A 19,413-nucleotide genomic window follows, 5' to 3' on the forward strand; every position below is an offset into this window, starting at 1 on the left:
AGGAGACAAGTACTGAAGGCAGCCCTGTTCAGGGAAGTTTTTAATATGTGACATTTTAGTGTATTTTTCATTTCTGTTGGAAGCCGCCCAGAGTGGCTGGGGAAACCCAGCCAGATGGGCGGGGTACAAATAATAAATTATTATTATTATTATTATAAGTATAGAATTTCCCGATCAGTCAAACTCTGCTGCGATTAGACAATTATTATTGCAGGAGGTTTGCTCCTCTGACATCTGTTTATCATTATGGCCAGTTAATTAAGTGTTCAGAGATTCTCATTCATGACAATACCAATGTGCTGTCAAACTAGAAGCTGCCATTTTCTATCCTCACTGACAGTCTTGTGGATTGGTTCGCTTGATTAGGCAGCGGAATAGCATGCATGCAGGTCCAGCATCTGCAAGATTAAACCTCTTTTTCTTCCTTCCTCCAATTTAGCAAGGCAGGACAGCAAATGGAATTTTCATGAGAAACTCTCAGATTTTTAGGATCTCATATAATTGCATTTGCAAAATTTCCCTAGAGGTTTAGTAGTAGGAGAGGAGCAGTTATAAACAGCAGTATTGCCTCTAAAGAAAGCCATTATTCCTTATTCTGGCTACATAATCAAAATTTACTTGAGAACATAATTAAAGAAAATACCTTTTCAAATAAAGAAAATTTCCCATGGGGTAACATTTTCAAATTTAGATACGTACTCCAAGGCGGCCGCTATCATACCTAATTATACATTTCACTTTAACATTTAATACTTTGTAAGCACATACAAGATTTCCAGTGAATTCAAAGGCAGTTCATGTTCTCAGCACCTATTGACATTCAGAAACTTGAACATTGATATAGGCAATTGTTCACACTATTTTTAAAAGAACACAACAAGAACTTTGTTGATAGAAAAATGAATGGTGGTTTTGTATAAGAGCACAGTTGTGTGCATCACAATCACTTCAGTGGGGTTTAAGCAATCAATGCTCATGGTATTTCTTTTGTGCCATTTAAGTCAAAATGATGTGTTACTATAAAATAGAGCAAGATTAATTCAAGAGCCACAACCTTTTCCATCTGTAAGCACAGTTCCATTTTATGAGAAGGAGTGGGGAACCTGTGGTCATGCTGGCTGGGGCTGATGCGAATTGTAATCCAAAAATATCTTCAGAGTCACAAATTGTTGATCTCTACATTAGGATGTATATAAGAAATTACACAAAGACAGAATCAATTTGTCCTACTTTTAAAATGAGAGGAGGTGCCATTACATTCCAAATCAAATTATAAGTCACTCTATGTCAATAACCTGCCTAAACAAGTGGTAAGGATGAAACGCCCACCATTTCCAAATCAAAGCATAGCAAACAACATCAACTATTAAACTAAGCTGTTTGTGTGGTATTTTCAATGGCACAAGTGGTAAGAATTCCATTCTAAACCATCTGAGGCAGTTAGCTAACCTATGTGTTTTAAATATCAAAAGTCATAAAACTGACTGAAGAATTTGAGCAATCTGCAAGAGAGTTAATAACATATTCAAGCCAAAACAATTAACTTTCTAAAGCAATGTGGTCCAAAGCATAACTAAGATAATAAATCATCTTCAGATACTGCTGTTGCCTGGTACTATTCTCAAGGGTAAAGCATTATAGCCAAAAGAGTCTTTTCCTCAAAAGCCAGTAGATTCTTTTTCTTAAACTTGACTCTTGAAAATTTGCTTGATGTCTGCATTCAGTTACGAAGGTAAATTTGATGTTTGCCTAACAGCATAATCCTGTAAATGTTTACCTAAGAAAGCAAAGATGTGTAATATTTTGTCAGGAATACAACATTAGCAGATAGGATCATCCATTAGAAAGTTATATGGATAACCCATTCAGATCAAACATTTTTCATGTGTATGGTCTAAATTGCTAAATATTACCATCACAACTAGTCCTAAACATTATGCTCAAGATCCCATCATAGCAAAATATGGTTTTGGCTTTGTATATTCCTTCAACAGCGGTTTTTTGAAACTTTGCTGGATTGATTAAAGTGCATGCTAGCAAACACTTATTTAAATAAACACATTTTCCCAAAATACTTAGCAAACTCATATATCCCTCATATGTAATCTGTGGAACAGAACTTCACCACAGAAGTATAACTAATATCCAACAAGAGTGTACAGCAGTGATGGGACACCTGTGGTCCTCCAGATATTGTTGAACTCCAGCTCCCATTTAAAGGACCATCCCACCTGAGGTTCCTTATCCCTGGTCTTCATCTACAATGGTGCTCATTTCTCAGGTTATCCCTACTAAACAGCTATCATGTATTGAGCAATAATTTATGCCTTATTTGAAGAACCCAAGAAATTTGTTATGTTTATACTCATCTTTTTTATTTGATGCAAGGGAATTGTTTTGTAGGTGGGTAGGTAGGTAGGAAAAATATGCTATGTAATAAAAAAGCGCTATCTTAGAACACACCATCTCAAAAGTCCTATATACCCCTACACACACAGTCTGGTGAAAGACTCAGCCAGGAAGCACTATACTAAGCAGATTGTGGCTAACAAATCACTGTTCCCACTCAAATACTAAAGTGGGAAATTTTGGCAGCACATACTAGTTTATGCAGCCCAAGCAGCATCACTGGAGTCCAAAGGAAAAAGTCTCTGAAGGGAAACAGAGGGTGGTGTCCAATCATGTCCAACCATGGAAGATAGATCAAGAACAAAGGAGCCTTTAGAGCTGGTGAGGCAAGATTGAATCCCAGCTATTTATAAATTAAAAACTGATTGTCCATATCGCTCAACAAGAAATAGCATTCCTCTGATACAAAGATATTCTTTGGGAGTATTCAGTGAAGGTATGTGTATGTGAACTATTTGATTTTCTGAACTGCATTCAATTAATGTTGTGGGACTTGAACATGCAACAGTATAACATACAACCAGTGTGCAGAGCCTAAACTGAACCCCTTTCACATGTGCATATTGCCAGGGCCCACACTGAAAAGAAAATAATATGAAAACATTTCTGCCCTCCAAACATCCTATACAAACATTCAAGTTGGTACAAAAAAAAGAAAGCTACCCATTCCATCTACCTCCCACAGATATTTTACTTAAAAAATAAAATAAAATCTTGGCAGCAAGATTAACCTTGGAGCTGTCAAGTTCTGTCATGAATAATGAGCCGTAACAACATTCCAACATCCTTGGACAACAGAAACATTTCTCCTCTGTGCTATGCCAGGCAAAATGACTTCCCCCTACCATCCTACCTGTGAGAGTACGTATGGTAATAGGGCCATCAAGAGGAGATTGCAAGTAAATACAAATGAGCCATTTCATTATGTTTCATCATACAGACTAAAAATTGGGTAATAAATAAACTGTGTAATAAATAAAATAATGTGTAAAACAAAAACATGTTACATTTAAAATTAAAACAAGGAACAGAACAATACATTTGCCCTAATAGTCACTCAACAGGGCATCTGCATATGATAGCATATCTACACTCAAAATAAGCAAAATCTGTTAAAAAGATTTCAGGCTTCTCTCTCTACATATATAATAGTAATAATGAGTTCTTAGCATCACCCAGAAGGATAATGTGCAATATCCTATTCAATTAGGCTTTCCAATATGAAAGTTGTGACTGTGCCCTGTGTTTATTCAATATAGATAGAAATAAAACATCAAACAGTACTTTCACACAACCACACTCTGGATCTCTTTTAGGAGTTAATCACTACAGTATTATATATGTTACTATGATTAACAAAATTGAGTTTTCATTTATGTGGCAAAATGTTTCACCTTCCACCTTAATCAGCTGTTCTGATATATAGTTTTACTTATTTTTTAAAGAGAGAATTACTGTTTCCTAATCAGCCAAGCCAACTATCAAAATAGTCCAACTTTGATGGCGATGTAACACCTCCTACTCAGTATTTCATTGAGGTCATGTCAATGTAACATCTCCTCGAGTCAGTAAAGGGCAAGGAGTTTCCCACCACAAAACCACTGACAATATATTGCATGTATGGTAATCTGTGGTCAGTGGTAGGCAAGAGAGTGAGATACATAATAACTGAAATCCAAATGAATGCATTATTCATATTACCAGCATCAGGCATCCCATTTAATTGGTGTTTAAATCATATTGTGCACAGCGTACCAAACATTAATAAAATCCTAGGAAAGGATTGTGGTTAAAGAAGCAAGTATGAAGCAGGAATTCTCACCCTTCTGAAGTTCCTGATAACATACGTTTTCCATAAAATCCAATTAACTTGTGATTGTTTACTAGAGATGCAATCCATCACTTCAGTGAGGCTTGCAAGGCTGTGGATTACATCCTAAATTAGCTGTTCAGCTCATTATTTTAAACAAACCAGGGGGCTGCCTTTAAGCTACTGTTTTTCTTTCTATGGTCTCACCATCTCAATTTCACACTAAATATGTCAACAAAAACAGCACCCAGACCTGACACAGTCCATACCTAGTCCTCCCACTCAACGATGGGCCCCAATTAGTGCTACAACCATTGATCAGGTCTTCCACTAGAAAAAGAAAAATAAGCACTTAAAAGATAAAATATATATATCCGTGATTAGGATGGGTAATCCCTCACAATATCTTTCTTCCCAGCCACTTTCCCCTTCATTCCTAAACCTTCCCCACCCTTGAAACCAAGCTTTTCTGGATTTTTGTTGATAACTGTTTTTACTGATATCTCTGTTTCCTTCTTTTTGTAAACCACTTTGTGGATTGTTGTTGTTTTTTAAACAGTTTAAGCCCTATATAAATTTGATGAAATAGAGAAATTAAAAAAATTCAGAGTTTGTTTATTCAACAAAATGCATATGCTGCTTGACTCTAAACAAAACAAGAACCAAGTTTGACCTTTCCCTATATCTGAAAGTCTGGTGCAGGCAGCAGGATTTTTGCTTCTTTGTTTTCAATTTCCCTTGCTGGAGCACAGTAACAGAGAAGCAATCCCATAATGAGAAACCTCTCCCTGGATGCAACTCAGGTCTAGGACAACAGATGTGGGAGGGGGGAGCTTGAGGACAGGCACACCCTGCACCTGAGTGTCAGATACACTTAGGAAAGTGGTTTAGGATTATTGTTTAGCTTTCCCTCCTGGGAATGCTCCTTTGCTTTGTGCTCCAAGGAGAGATTAAACAAAAAACAAACAAAACCCAAACAACCTTTCTGGCATCTTGCATTGTCAGATATTGATGAGTGGGTGATGAGTACAGATATGTTTGTCTGCTAGCAATTGACAAGAATTTGCAGAGGAAATCTGGAAAAAGTGGATAACTTGACACTTTCACTGGAATTCTCTCAATTAGCTACCAAAGCAAGGGAGAATTTGCATCCATTTTCATACAATTAGTTTTAAAGTAGTACTGTGTGTGTACTTCAATATTAAAAAAATCCTTCCAGCAGCACCTTAGAGACCAACTAGGTTTGTTATTGGTATGAGCTTTCGTGTGCATGCACACTTCTTCAGTAAGTTCACACACACTTTTAAAGCTATGCTAGAAACCAGACCACACACACACACAAGACAGCTTGAGATCTAGGCAAAGGAAGTTTTTCTGCCCAGTGAAGGAGCTTGTTTCTGTAAGAGCAGAACTGCACACCAAAGAGAAAAGGGTTTGTTGGGGTGGGGGGGCGCTATTTCTCTGCTAAACCCAAGTGGGGGCAGCAAGGTGGCTGTGAAATGAATTTCCAGAGGTCATTCCAGATCCTGTGAGCCGCTCCAGAGTTTGGACAGGGCAGAAACAACATTACCCCAAGGGCGAGTCACCATATGGCAGCAGTTCAGGTGGTACAGAATGGTGGGAAAGCCTTCATGGGCTGAATATGGCACAAAGGCCTAATGCTGTCTACACAGCTAACCCTTCACAGATCAGGCAACTGGGCCAAACTAGAAATGGGCATAAATACATAACAGGTGGCTGCACATCTTGTTTTTCCTTAACTAGCTACAAGGGTGGCATGTCTGATTCTTACTGCGAAAGGAAGGTGGGGCGGGGGCTTATCTCTTCACTCTCCCGCCAATATCAGAATGGAGATCACACTCACATACAGAGCTAAGAGCCTTAAAGAAAGAAAAGTCCCCAGATGCCAACAAATCAAATTAGGCCTATATTGCCGCATGGGGCTGTTACCACCAGTACATTTCCTGGGGAACTACTATTACATCAGCTGCAATGAATTAATCATTTATTACCAGAGGATCTTGTTACCAATACATTAGTAATAGCAAATGGGTTATTCCTGAACAGAACACAAATCTCAATTAAAACTCACCAAGAGACCTAAAGAAAGGAAAGGAGAAGGAAGAAGATAAAGGTAAATTTGTGTGTTTCTGTTACAGAAGAAATACCCTAGGTATGATATCATAGTTCCCAGAATAAATATAACCTTGCGCAGAGGGAAATATCACCCAAAATCCACAATAATGAAGCAATACTTTTAATGCCCAGGGATAAACTTGTCAAAACATACAGTACCAAGGAGATTATTGCCTGCTAATTAGAAATATCAGCACAATTTCATCAGAATGTATTACTCCTTTGTTGTTAAGAGGCAGATTCTCTAAGCAAATGGTATTAACTACTTCCCAAATGTATTATCCCAGGAAAGCCTCTTCAATAAATGTTAATGATTAATCGGTGACTTCATTGTGAAATGTAAATTCTATTAATGAAGTGGGAACAATGAATGGGTCTCTCCCCAATGTCCGCCAGGTAAAAACAATTTTAATTCATCTCTCTTCATTACTCAAGAAAACTATGCTAAGATATATGACCAGATACCTTTGGGAAACAATGTTTGTGTTCATCTGGATTAGAGAGAGATCCAGCTACAGGAGGGCCCAATATTCAATATTGCAAAGACTATCTGGGGAACTGAGAGGAGACAATGAAAGCAACCCACATATTATAGAGAGAGATTATCAGATGTATATCCATTATAGGGAATAAATACCTATTTCCAGGCAATAATTATTCTCCAAGATTTCACTAACACAATGCAACAGAGGACATAAACCAGGTGTGACTTGGAAGTCGCTAGGCAACCAAGTCTACCAGGCAGATACTGGTGGACCCCTCATCACAGGGAGCTGGTTTCTCTAGAATACCTATATTTTCCTAGATAACAAATTGGGATAGAGATATTTCACTCCACTAGTTTTGGCTACAGTCCAACAGGCAAGGCTGGTTTAGGGAAAGGTCTCTCAGAAAGGTGTGCCCTTTGGAAGGTCAGAGGTGAAATTATTCCCCAAAGTCGGAGGAAGCCTACATATGGACCAGCAGAGAGATCATACCTCTCTCTGCCCTCTCCGTGGAATTAATTCTGGTTCTCCTGGAGCCCCAGGGTCAACCCAACCACAGCATTCCAAGCTACACCTTGTTTAATCAGGCATGGCTGATCATGCTACAACGAGGTTAGGCCAACCTGAGCTGTGAATCATTTCAGACATAGTAATAAAATAGCTTTTCATGAGAAGGTGAGAAAAGCACAGAAACATCATCTCCATAAAACAAATTACATACTTCCAGTTCCTCATCACCCACTTATGCTCTCTAACCAATTCATGGTATGGAAGAAATCCTGTGCCCAAAATGCTAGTCTTAAAACCTCCAGCAGATTCACCGTTCCATTCATAGCTATATAAGGAAAGGGGGCTGAAGAGACCAAGTCTAGTTCAGTGACTGCCCAGAAAGCATAGGGTGGGAGATATTATACAACAGGACCACAATGGATCATTGTGAGAAACATTTTCATGTGTAGTGAAGCCCTACAAAAAAATGTCTTAGATCAGGCACGTCCAACAGGTAGATCATGATCTACCAGTAGATCACTGGACATTTGTGGTAGATCACTGGCTCCCCCCAAAGAAGCTCAACACCTTTGGCTGCCCTAAAAAAAAAGCTGGTTTTTTTGCACTGCACTCCCCAAAAACGGGGCTTTGCTTCTCCCTAAATAAAGCTCAACAATGGGCCTTCCTCCTCCCCCAAAAAAGCTCAACAACTTTGACCTGAACCCCCCCCCCCCGTAGATCACAGTCTCTTGGGAGTTGGCCACCCCTGTCTTAAGATGATGTTTTGCAAAGATAATTAGTAAGGATCAAATGTTGTTGTTGTTTAGTCGTTTAGTCGTGTCCGACTCTTCGTGACCCCATGGACCAGAGCACGCCAGGCACCTCTGTCCTCCACTGCCTCCCGCAGTTTGGTCAAACTCATGCTGGTAACCTCGAAAACACTATCCAACCATCTCGTCCTCTGTCACCCCCTTCTCCTTGTGCCCTCCATCTTTCCCAACATCAGGGTCTTCTCCAGGGAGTCTTCTCTTCTCATGAGGTGGCCAAAGTACTGGAGCCTCAGCTTCACAATCTGTCCTTCCAGTGAGCACTCAGGGTTGATTTCCTTCAGTATGGAGAGGTTTGATCTTCTTGCAGTCCATGGGACTCTCAAGAGTCTCCTCCAGCACCATAATTCAAAAGCATCAATTCTTCGGCGATCAGCCTTCTTGATGGTCCAGCTCTCACTTCCATACATCACTACTGGGAAAACCATAGCTTTAACTATACGAACCTTTGTTGGCAAGGTGATGTCTCTACTTCTCAAGATACTGTCTAGGCCTGTCATTGCCCTTCTCCCAAGAAGCAGGCGTCTTTTAATTTCGTGGCTGCTGTCACCATCTGCAGTGATCAAATAGGTTGTTCTAAATGTAGTCTCCCCCACCTTGTTTCATAATGATTTATTTCATCCTGTTCCCCGTAATATACTCTGTTTATCATATGGGTTCCCCTAATCCACTTCCTTCCTGCCCCATCATACAGCCTATTATTCACATCACATGAGGAATTATAAATAATCAGCTCAGGTGTCTTGCAAAGGAGACTGGTAACAAGTAGCCTTTCCATACTTTAGTGAGTTTTAAAACCTAACTTTTCACCAGGTGTGACTTTGCTACATTCCCCAAACTACAAAGTAATTTCTGCAAACAGAGCTGAAACCGACATGACAGCAAAGGGAATGGAAGGTCAAGATTTTAATTCTTCTTCCTGCTCTCAGCTTTCAAGATCAGAAGCTTTCCCTTGAGAGAAGCAATGTGGATTTCACAAAAGATCTTGAGAAGTCTGGTCATATGACACAAAATAATAAAAAGCAGTGCCAGAAACTTGGCTGAGAACAGCGTCAGCAGAAAGGAAAAAGAAAGAAATAGGTCAAGAAGTAAAAAGTTAGGAAAAACTAATATTGTTATTTCTGCAGCTTTAAGTTTGCCTCCTTATGTGCATTTTGACAAGATGATCTATGGATATGTAATGTCAGAATGATAACATATTTGTCACTTATAAAAATGCAAGTAATGCAAAGCTCCAAAGGTAGTTCTAGAATTTACACTTAAGTTCCCTTGAGTCATGTACATTAGATAGAATCAACCTTATTTTTTCATGGATCTTTAGACACTCCTGAGTGCAAACCACTGCATTACAAACATCTGCCTTTCAAAAATAACACAAGAGGTGCCTTTTTAGAACATGGTGGTCCCATGATGGAATAGAAATAGCCATGGGCCTAGTTCTGGGGAAAGTAGAAATTCTGATGATCTGACGCAAAATGAAAGAATGTGTGCATGCCAAAGCACACAGTGTGAATGAACAGAACAGACAGGTGACTGCGCAAGTGAAGACACTGGAAGAAGTGCAAGACAAGGGTGGTTGCATCTCAGCACCATCATACCCTTGGACTCTGCATATATTTATTTTAGATGCTGATCACATTATTTTTCCATGGTTAACATTGATTAGAATCCCAACTTCACCCACAGCTAGGCATAGAAAAGGGTAGTGGAGAGAGAGGGTAATCTATCCTCCAACTACATGGACCATGAGTGGCCCTCCTTTAGTGACTAAGCACAGAGCAGGGAAGAAATAATGTCTTTCTCCCCATAACTTTATCTCATTTCTTTTTAGTAGAAGTTGACTATTCCCATATCAATTTTGAGTTAACACTCAGCAGCTAACTATATGTCACATGCAAATATATACATATAACAGAGCCCCCAAACCTTGAAAAACAACAGACCACTTTAGGAGGCAGAAAATTGGGGCAGAAAAGTGATGGGCAGGAAAAGTGTTACGTTCCCCATCTCCACTGCTATTTCTCAACTCCAGTTTTCTCCCTTCCAAATCTGATTTTCTTTTCTAGAGTATTAAGACTCTGTTACAAATGTTTGAATTCAACATACAATTTGCTCTATGCAATAATACATAACATTGCTGTTTTCACCTGCTATTAATCCCTTTATTTTTCCTCATGGGGATGTGGAAGACTCAGATTCAAATCTCTAACCCATCATTAAGGTTAGCTGGTTGGCCTTGGGCAAGTCACTCACTCTCTATAACCTCCTTCATTAGGGTTTTTCTGAGGATAGGAAAGTATTGAAATCCACCCTGAGTCCTTAAATGGAGGGGAATGATTACCAAGACCTCATCATCCCAAAAAACTATCACAGAAAACTATATTGTAAAACAAAATAGAAGTCCAGCAATAGGAAGAAAAAACTCACCCCTCTCATAATCATCCTCAGCTACCGCCTTCGCTTGAAGTCTTTGAAGCTTTCTTATTAAGGATTTTATCTGTATTAATTAAGAGACAATTAACAGTATTTCTATGAATCTTTATTTTCTATTGAATTCAAATCTATATACTGTATGATCATAACATTTCAAGTGTGTCAAATTTGGCACACTTAACTAGAAAATTTCTAAGGATACTTATGTCTTATAGATTTCAAAAGCAGGACAGAGCAGGCATCGAGATATTAGAAGAGCATTTCACAAGCTGTCAAATGAGACAGGTTTCATGTTTGATAATGTCCATTCACATGCAAATCTGAAAGCACAAATACAGAACAAACTCTGAATTCCGTCTCCTTCCTTTCATGCTTCAGCCAAGAAATATGACGTCAAATAGTAATAATTCTACCTAATTTTAAAATAAGCCTAAAACCATTAAGACTAAGGAGTGAGCTAAGAACCAATAACCCAAGGGGAAAGACCTCTGTGAAAGAGGATGGAAGTGGCATGGAGGGAGCTATGGGGAGCATAAACAGGGAAAACCTAATGGCAAATGACACTGTTGGTTGGCTGTTTATGTATTGTCAAAAAAGGGAGCGGGGAGGAAATACACTACTAAAAGAGAGGACATCACATTGAATAATATTTATATGTATAGAGGCAAATAATATGATAGAAATGGAAATACACCTCACCACAGCAGGAAAGACTGTGGCCTGGTGATCTGTGTGTCTGCCCAGTCTGCTTTCCCAGCTGCTACCTGCTGGTGGCAACTTCAAGGCCCCTTTTAAACTGGAGTTGGGCAGAAAGGGACTGGAGTTGACAGAAAGAGAGTAGGTAAGGTAGAAATTTTTGGAAGAGAGGAGAATGCGCACTAAGGAACTAAAGGACCAATATGATGGAGGATACACTACAGGGCAGGATGGGGCTGAATTTTGCACGTTGATTAGAACTAGCCACAACAGTTCCATACCATAACCATATTTTCCAATCCACACTACAAATGCCACCAATAAGTGCAACAACTGCTTCCTGTCTTGCACAACAAGCTGTGGATTTGATTTTAAATTCCTATAACACAAAACAGGAATGAGGAAAAATGCTAACCTTTAATATACTTTGGTTGCCCAGCAAGCAGTCCTGTAGCACTGGCTCATATTTCTTCATCAGGGAATCCCAGCTGTGATCGCTAACAGTGTTACTACTTTCATAGCCTGAGGTCACAGAAGAACCAGCAGATGCTGCTTCCAAAGACTCAGTTGAACAGGAAAATGCAGCATTTGAATGTGAAAGTGAGTGTGATTCACAATCCTGCACTTTATCATCTTCTGCAGTCTCCCTTGGGCACTTGTGGTCTTTGCTACACAGAGAGATGGATGAAGCCCATAGTTCTTTCCCTGAAGTTCCTTGTCCCTCCCAAGGTACATGCAAATTAACGTTTTCTGTTCTTCCTGTTTTGCATGTTTGCCAAGCTTCTTTAGGCTCTCTACAATCTACTGGGCCTCCAATGCCGTTTGTTTCACAAGCTGAATTTAGCGAGAGCTGTATGAAGCTAAAACTTGAATTAAAGTGATCCTGAGGACTGAAAGAGCTACAAGGCATGTCCTTGCTTTCAGATTCCTGGTTGTTGTTCTCTTCCTTCTGATCCAAAGCATGCATTCTTTCCTTCTCCTGTGTTCCACCAGGAAAAGCAGTCTCCTTCACAGAGTCAAGCAAATTAATCTGCTTTGAGGATGAGATGGTTGCAGGCAACAGATCTCTTTTATAGATGGCAACCACAGGACAAACAGGTTGAATTAGATCTTCTGATTGCTGCACTCTGAAATCAGCCAGGGGTCTGAGACTCTCTGCTTTATTTCCAGCAGTAGGCGATCCAGTTGCCACATCTGGGGAAACCGAGGGACTGTTTACACAAGCATTACAATGTAATGTATCATTTTTGCATCGCCTCTTCAGAAAGCAATTTTTAAATTCTCTGTAGTGTTTTCTGCCATTATGCTCAAGCCCTTTGGGGCCGAAGGGTTCACAGTCAGAAAGAGGCTGAAATCCTATCTGCTGCAGCACTTCTGTTCTCATGTATCCTGGCCTCTTCACCACCCTCTTTTTGTGAAAAGAGCCCGCAGGCAGTGAGCCATCCTGGACCTCTAAAATAAAGAAAATGACAAAAGGGTCACAACAATATTTTGCCTTGTAAGGGAACAGCTTCTGGAGAAAATTACTTCCCTGAAATATATACATAGGCTTAGCTTTTAGCAACATAATGCTGCTGAGAAGTAGAAACTAAGGGGCTGGCATCTGTATAACACAAATTTCAATAGCCCATGTATTATTCCATCCATTCAAGTGGTTTGTGCCCACATTTCTCAACACATTCTCCTACTTTTCCCAGGTTTGTAATTTCACCACTTTTGTCAATCTATTTAAATGTGTGCACATTTGAAGTTGCACATTTGAAGTTGCTCACTATTTAAGCAATGAACCTGGATTTTAGAGAGAACAATGCGGATAGAAGGCAAAGAACCAGCCAGACTGGTTTAAAGCTGGCTAGGTAGCACTCTTATTCAGATGACACCTATCAACCTAGAATCTAGAGATAACAAAAGTTATTATGCGGAATATATATCTGAAATGTTTTATATAAAAAGATAGACTTAAGAGACTGCTATCATTCACTCTAACCATTTGGCTGACATATTTGGCTTATAAATCTTGGGATTATGCACATTATCTATTATGTGTATAGATCTGTATCTGAATAGACAGGCACAGCCCTTGCATACGAGATCACGGATTTTGAATTTCATTCCATCCCTAGATACAGGGACAAGATGTACGTACACATGTCTAAGTGTACATTATGTCAGCCATTCAAAGTGATTGGCACATGGACAGCTAATTGATTGACCCATTCATGCCCTAGAACCCCTGTTTTTAAAAGCATTTAACTAGGGCATTGAGTTTTAATTTCCCCAAATTGTATAATGTTTTAAATTGTTTAAATTATGTTATTGTTTTAATGTATTGCAAATTGCATTGGGGGCCCAAAAACTGCCTAGTAATGCACATATAAATAAACTCTTGCAGAGTACCCTTCTCCCCACCATGATCAGTGGAATGTCTGGCAATGTCTGCTGGTTATTCTAACCCTGCACACATTACTGTATTAACTCCTTGTACTCCATTGACAAAGGCGTAGGCACACAGCCCTGGTGTGACGTTGTGATGGATAACCCTCTTCCCCCACTCCTCCCACCCCTTTTTGTTCATGCCCTTTGAAGGCTGAATGACAGTTGTTTTCTCTCCACCTGTGCTGTCCCTCACATTGAAAATTCAGCAATAAGATTCAGACTGCCTGCTGTTAATGTGAAGAATAATAGCAGCTGGACCATTTTCCTATTGCCTATTTTCGATTGTAAGCTCCTTGGAATAGGGACCTGTCATATCAGTTCCTTGCAAAGCACCATGGACATAGATGGCACCATATCACAGAGTGCTTCTGTTCCATTTACAATCACAGAAATTCTTCTGTGTGCCATAATCCAGCTGCATTTCACATTCAATTCCAATTTTCAACTTTAGCTTCAGACCTGTTTTCATGGCCTGTTTTTATTTTCAAACATTAAACTTTTATGGTCTACATAAGTGCTTCCACACATTTTGAGCCTAGTATGGCTTTACGGATAAGTATATAGCTGTGCTCCAACACATAAGGAATATATAAACCAGTTTCTATCAAAGACCTTGCCACCATTTTTAGGGCCAATACTTTGCCAAACCCTCTGAATATATGAAAAACAAAACTGTTGTGTTCTGAGAGAACCACTGGTTCAATTACCCAAGTGTTGTGCATTCCAACTAGCAGTATCTCTCCAGGGTCCAAATCAATGCCTTTTGCAAAAAGCTTTCTCCATCTGAGATATTTCTGAGATGTTTTGCCCCTTTGAGGTCTTTCCAACTGGCCAATGACTTCGCCTTGGTCCCCAAGTCACTGCCAAATACCCCAAACCCCAGTGAGAATCACTCAGACATAGGAGCCAACTCCTAGGGGCTGAGGTCTCTTTGTACGCACACCCCATTGAGGGTATTGAGGTGGCCAGCCCCCACCCAAATTTGATTGCCATTCAAATAGTGTGTGCGTGTGCCACACCTTTGGATCAATTATGTGGAGTGGGGCTAACCTGCTCCCCCAATATTTTATTCAAGTTGGCACCCGTACACTCAGATAGCACCAAGCTAGCACACACTCATGCCCAACCAGCCCCAATGCTCCCTAATTCCAGATCTACTGTCACACCAACTCACTCCCCTTCTCCCTGAAGCCCCCATTCCAATAAAATCTGAGTCCCTCCGCAACTCCTCCCTTTAACTGCTGCAATTACCACCACAGAACCCAGCCTTATGTTTACCTTGCCAGTCTGGAACCAACAACTAGGATGCCCCTACTTTCATCAAAGAAGTGTTGGAGGGTATGCAACTATAAGAAACAGCGAGTGAGAGAATACAAAATAAAATACATGCTTTCTCCCATCTTTCTCCTCCCTCATAGCAGAACTATGGCAGGAAAGGACAGCCCATTTGAATATGTGTTTGTTGCTTTTAAAGAGAATACACCTATCAATTTCACAGTTTTGCAAAGTCTTGAAATATAAGCCTTCAAGGATGGCACTGTTGGTTTCTGCTTTCTTCTCTGTGCAGCGAAGGGCTTGTCACAAGACAATGTTTACATTCCACAGGATGTACTGTTGGAGGTTTTCCCACGGGAATGGGAGACTGGATGTGACGTACACTGGTTTCCTGTTTTTCACTGTTCTTTGCAGTTTCAGTTTGTGATTCTCTCCGTGCTTCAGAGGAGAGATGACGCTTTCTCTGCTCCGGCAGAGGGAAGATGTTTTTCTGTAACTTACCAGCTTTGAACTGTAAATAAAGTAGTATAGAGCATGTTGGCTCATACTTTTCATCATTCCGCTGTGCACTGGACACTGCTTATCTCCAACATTTGGTTTCGGGCCCAGAAAAATGCAGTGTTTTGAGATTGGTCTTCAGAAGTCGGGCTCCTGGCAAAGGAATAAAGGAGCAAAGAGGATCGGAACAGCGGCAGAGGCACGGATCGCAAGGTATCTGCTCTGCGCGTCAAAATGATTGATGAAGGTATGTGCTACTGCTCCGGGCAGCCTGCCAGCTTCTAATTAATGGCTTTAAGGCTGGACTTTGAACTTTTAAAGCCGTTTTCCACGGCACAAGCGTAGTGGCTTGGATGGCTGGGAAAGTGAAAGTAACTTTTACAAATGCTGTTGTTTCAAAGCAGCTGCAGAATTCAGTGACGCAGCAAGAATTAGGACATAGAGAAAGCACTTGGGGACTTTCGCTATTGAACTTGCTTTTGGAATGCAGTTTGAAGCAGCTGCAGATAAGCAAAGCAAATAAACAGAAGAGCAGCTCAGGCAAGGCAGAGGCTGTTTTGAAATTGCCTTTGGATTAAAGCAGTCTGATTTAAAGCAGCAGACATGACGCAGAAGGCGAATGCCAGAGTCATGATGGCCCTTCAGGATGCTTGTGGGATTCCTAAGCTCAATAAGAAAAATTACGCGGACTGGGTTTTGTATGCAGAGGCAATTCTGCGGAAAGAGGGTCTGTTTAAGGTAATTTCAGAAACCCTCCCAGCTCCAATTACAGATGAATGGAAAGCTAAGGATTCCAAGGCAAGGGGAACTCTTACATTGATAGTATCCCCAGAAGAGCTCTGTCTATTGCGTGATAAGACCTCAGCCAAAGAAATTTGGGATGCTTTGAAAGAGGCTCACTTAAGGACAGAAGCTGGGTCCACTATGTTTTACTTCAACAAGCTGCATAATATGGCTCTTGCTGAAGGTGGAGATGTGCGTATACATCTGATGGAGATGCAGAATCTGAGACATGAGCTGCAACAGAGAGGACTCAACTTTCCAGAGGCTGTGTATTCCTTCATGATACTACAATCTTTGGGTTCAGGTTGGGAGTCTGTTGCAACTCAGATTGCTGTACAGCCAACTGCTCAGCTGACAGTGGACTATGTTACTGCCGTGATATTGAATGAAGCGGATCGGCGGGGTGCTAGCTGCATCAACAAGGGGGAGACTTCACAGATGTCATCCCATAGTGCAGTGGAACCACCAGATGGCGCCAAAGCTTTGAAGGCAGTGAAATGCTACTCGTGTGGACGTCTAGGCCATATGAAGAGGGAATGCAAATATCCCAGGGCCAAGACAGAGCAGCGCAACGGAAGCTCATCGCGTGGAAAAGGCCAGAGCAAAGGCAAAGGTCCGGTGTCCAGGACAACGCAACACAAGGCAATGGTCTCACGCTACGCTCCAAAGGTTACAAAGGTTGCAGAGGTTGCAGAGGTCCAGAAGACGTCTAGATCTTTCTTCGTTGTTGATTCGGCTGCAACGCATCACATGTGCAACGATAAGCGACTGTTCGTGTCTTTTACACCGCAGGAAGGTGCGATTCACCAGGCGGATGACCACACAATCCCCAGTAAAGGCTACGGAACCGTTGTTCTTCACAGTTTGGACTTATCGATACAGGACGTGCTTTATGTGCCGGACGCGAAACATAATCTGCTTAGCGTTGGACAGCTGATGGAGCGGAAAATAGACGTTTCCTTTAAGAACAATAGATGCATCATCACCAAGAAAAATGATTATCAATTGTATGCTGAATTTGTTGATCGTTTGTTTCTTTTGTATTATGATGATGTTGTGCAGGATGACACTTGTTGCATTGCAGGTTCTAACAAAAGTTTGCATGCAGAATGTATTCACGATTTTCACAGGAAATTTGCTCATTTGCATTTTGAGGCAGTATCTAAAATGCCTGCCTTGGTTGAAGGTATGACTATTAAACCCTGCAGGTACCACATGAAGTGCAAGGCATGCGCAGCAAACAAGGTGAAAATGGCTGCGAAAGGTAAGGTGTCTAGTAGGCAAGCTACAGAACCATACCAAATTATTCATGCTGATTTAGTTGGACCACTAGCGCCCTCTTTGGGTGGGAATAGGTACTTCATGGTTCTCATTGATGCATTTTCCAGATATATTTATGTGTATAATCTCAAGCAGAAATCAGAGGCTTTTCCTAGGTTCAAGGAATTCTGTGCTTGGTTGGGAAATGTGCATGGTAAGAAGATAAAGATTCTTTTCACCGACCGGGGGGGAGAATTCACTTCTCAGCAGTTTGAAGCTTTTCTGGCTGAGAAAGGAATTCAACACGATTTGTCTAGTCCTCGCTCGCCATGGCAGAATGGACTTGCGGAACGAGCAAATCAGACATTGCTTCAAGGGTTAAAAACCTTGCTGCATGATGCAAATCTTCCAGAGAGTTATTGGGCCGAAGCTCTCTCATGTTTCACTTACAGTTATAATCGCAGGTTATCTTCAGCGATTGGTTGCACCCCCTATGAGAAGATGTTTGGCAAGAAGCCATACATCAAACACATGAAAATTTTTGGTTCTGACATGTGGGTTCACTCACCACAAAACTCCAAGTTAGACAAGCGTGGATTGCATGGTATCTTTCTAGGTTATCAGAAAGGGTCTTACAGAATAATGATGACTGACTCTAAGGAAATTAAGCTCACAAGAAGTGTTGAGTACAATGCCAAGTGGGGGGAGAATGTGGGAATTTTCCAATGTTATCCTGATGACAGTGATGAGACTGAGGATAGTCAAAAGCAACCACAACAACCCACACCCACTGATGAAGGTTCTGATTCTGAAACTGAAACTGAATCGGATGATTCAGAGGATTTCAAGAGTGCGAAAGCCTCTATGCGACCCTCTGAAAGCTCTGATCAAGAATTGGAGGAACCATTGTTCACAATAGGTCGCCTTTCTCCCAAGAAGGAAGAGGAGAGTGTTGAAGACCTAAGGCTAATTCGTAGGTCACAGAGAGCCACAAAAGGCAGACCTCCAAAGAGATTTGCTGATGAGTTTGCTAAGATAGCAGTAACAGCTGTTAAAAGCTCCAAGAAGGTTTTTGAACCTTCAAGTTTCCAAGAAATCCAGGATTTGGATTCAAAGGAAGCTGAGCCATGGTTAAATGCCATGAAGGCTGAGCTTGATTCCTTGGAAAGGAACAAAACATGGGAACTTGTTCCAGTAGTTCCAGGAATGAAATTGCTTGGAAGCAAATGGGTCTTCAAAGCGAAGACTGATCAAAATGGCAAGATAGTCAGACACAAAGCCAGATTGGTAGCCAGAGGATTTGCACAGGTACCAGGTGAAGACTATCACGAGACCTACTCACCCACAGTGAGGTATGAGAGCATTAGGCTTATGCTCAAGCTAGCTGCAGAAGAAAATCTACACATTAGTCACCATGATGTGAATACAGCTTTTCTGTACGGATCTCTAGGTGAATCACTTTATATGCTTCCACCTGATGGCGTACAGGTAAAACAGGGATTTGTTTGTGCTCTGAAAAAGTCACTTTATGGTCTCAAACAAAGTGCACGGTGTTGGCACACAAAACTCACTGAAGTATTGTTTTCTTTAGGTTTTAAGCAAGGGAAATCTGATCCATGTGTATTTGTCAAAGAGGAGGGGCAAAAGAAACTGTATTGTTTGTTTTATGTTGATGATCTTTTATTCTTTTGGAAAGATGTCACAATGTACAATAACGCCCTAGCTCAACTGAAAGAGCACTTTGACATGAAAGATCTTGGTGAGGTAAACAACTACCTATCTCTGGAAATAGAGAGAGATCAAGATGGTAACATTCTAGTACACCAGTCACGGAAAATTGCTGATGTGTTAAGCAAACTAAACCTGATGGATGCTA

At 40.7% G+C, this 19,413-nt stretch overlaps 1 protein-coding gene across 7 annotated transcripts in view; it reads right to left on the bottom strand.

The window, feature by feature from the left end:
- Positions 1-19,413, bottom strand: part of DISC1 (DISC1 scaffold protein) — a 150,166-nt gene that overhangs the window by 111,227 nt on the left and 19,526 nt on the right. For all 7 annotated transcript variants that reach the window (XM_081906821.1, XM_081906815.1, XM_081906817.1 and 4 more), the window contains 2 exons: positions 11,701-12,737; positions 10,584-10,653 (listed from right to left, as the gene is read on the bottom strand). In XM_081906821.1, coding sequence (XP_081762947.1) covers positions 10,584-10,653; positions 11,701-12,737 — 1,107 coding nt within the window. The remainder of the gene's footprint in view (positions 1-10,583; positions 10,654-11,700; positions 12,738-19,413) is intronic.

This window comes from Podarcis melisellensis (genome assembly GCF_964234715.1).
Source record: "Podarcis melisellensis genome assembly, chromosome: 3".
Classification (NCBI taxonomy): Eukaryota; Metazoa; Chordata; class Lepidosauria; order Squamata; family Lacertidae; genus Podarcis; species Podarcis melisellensis.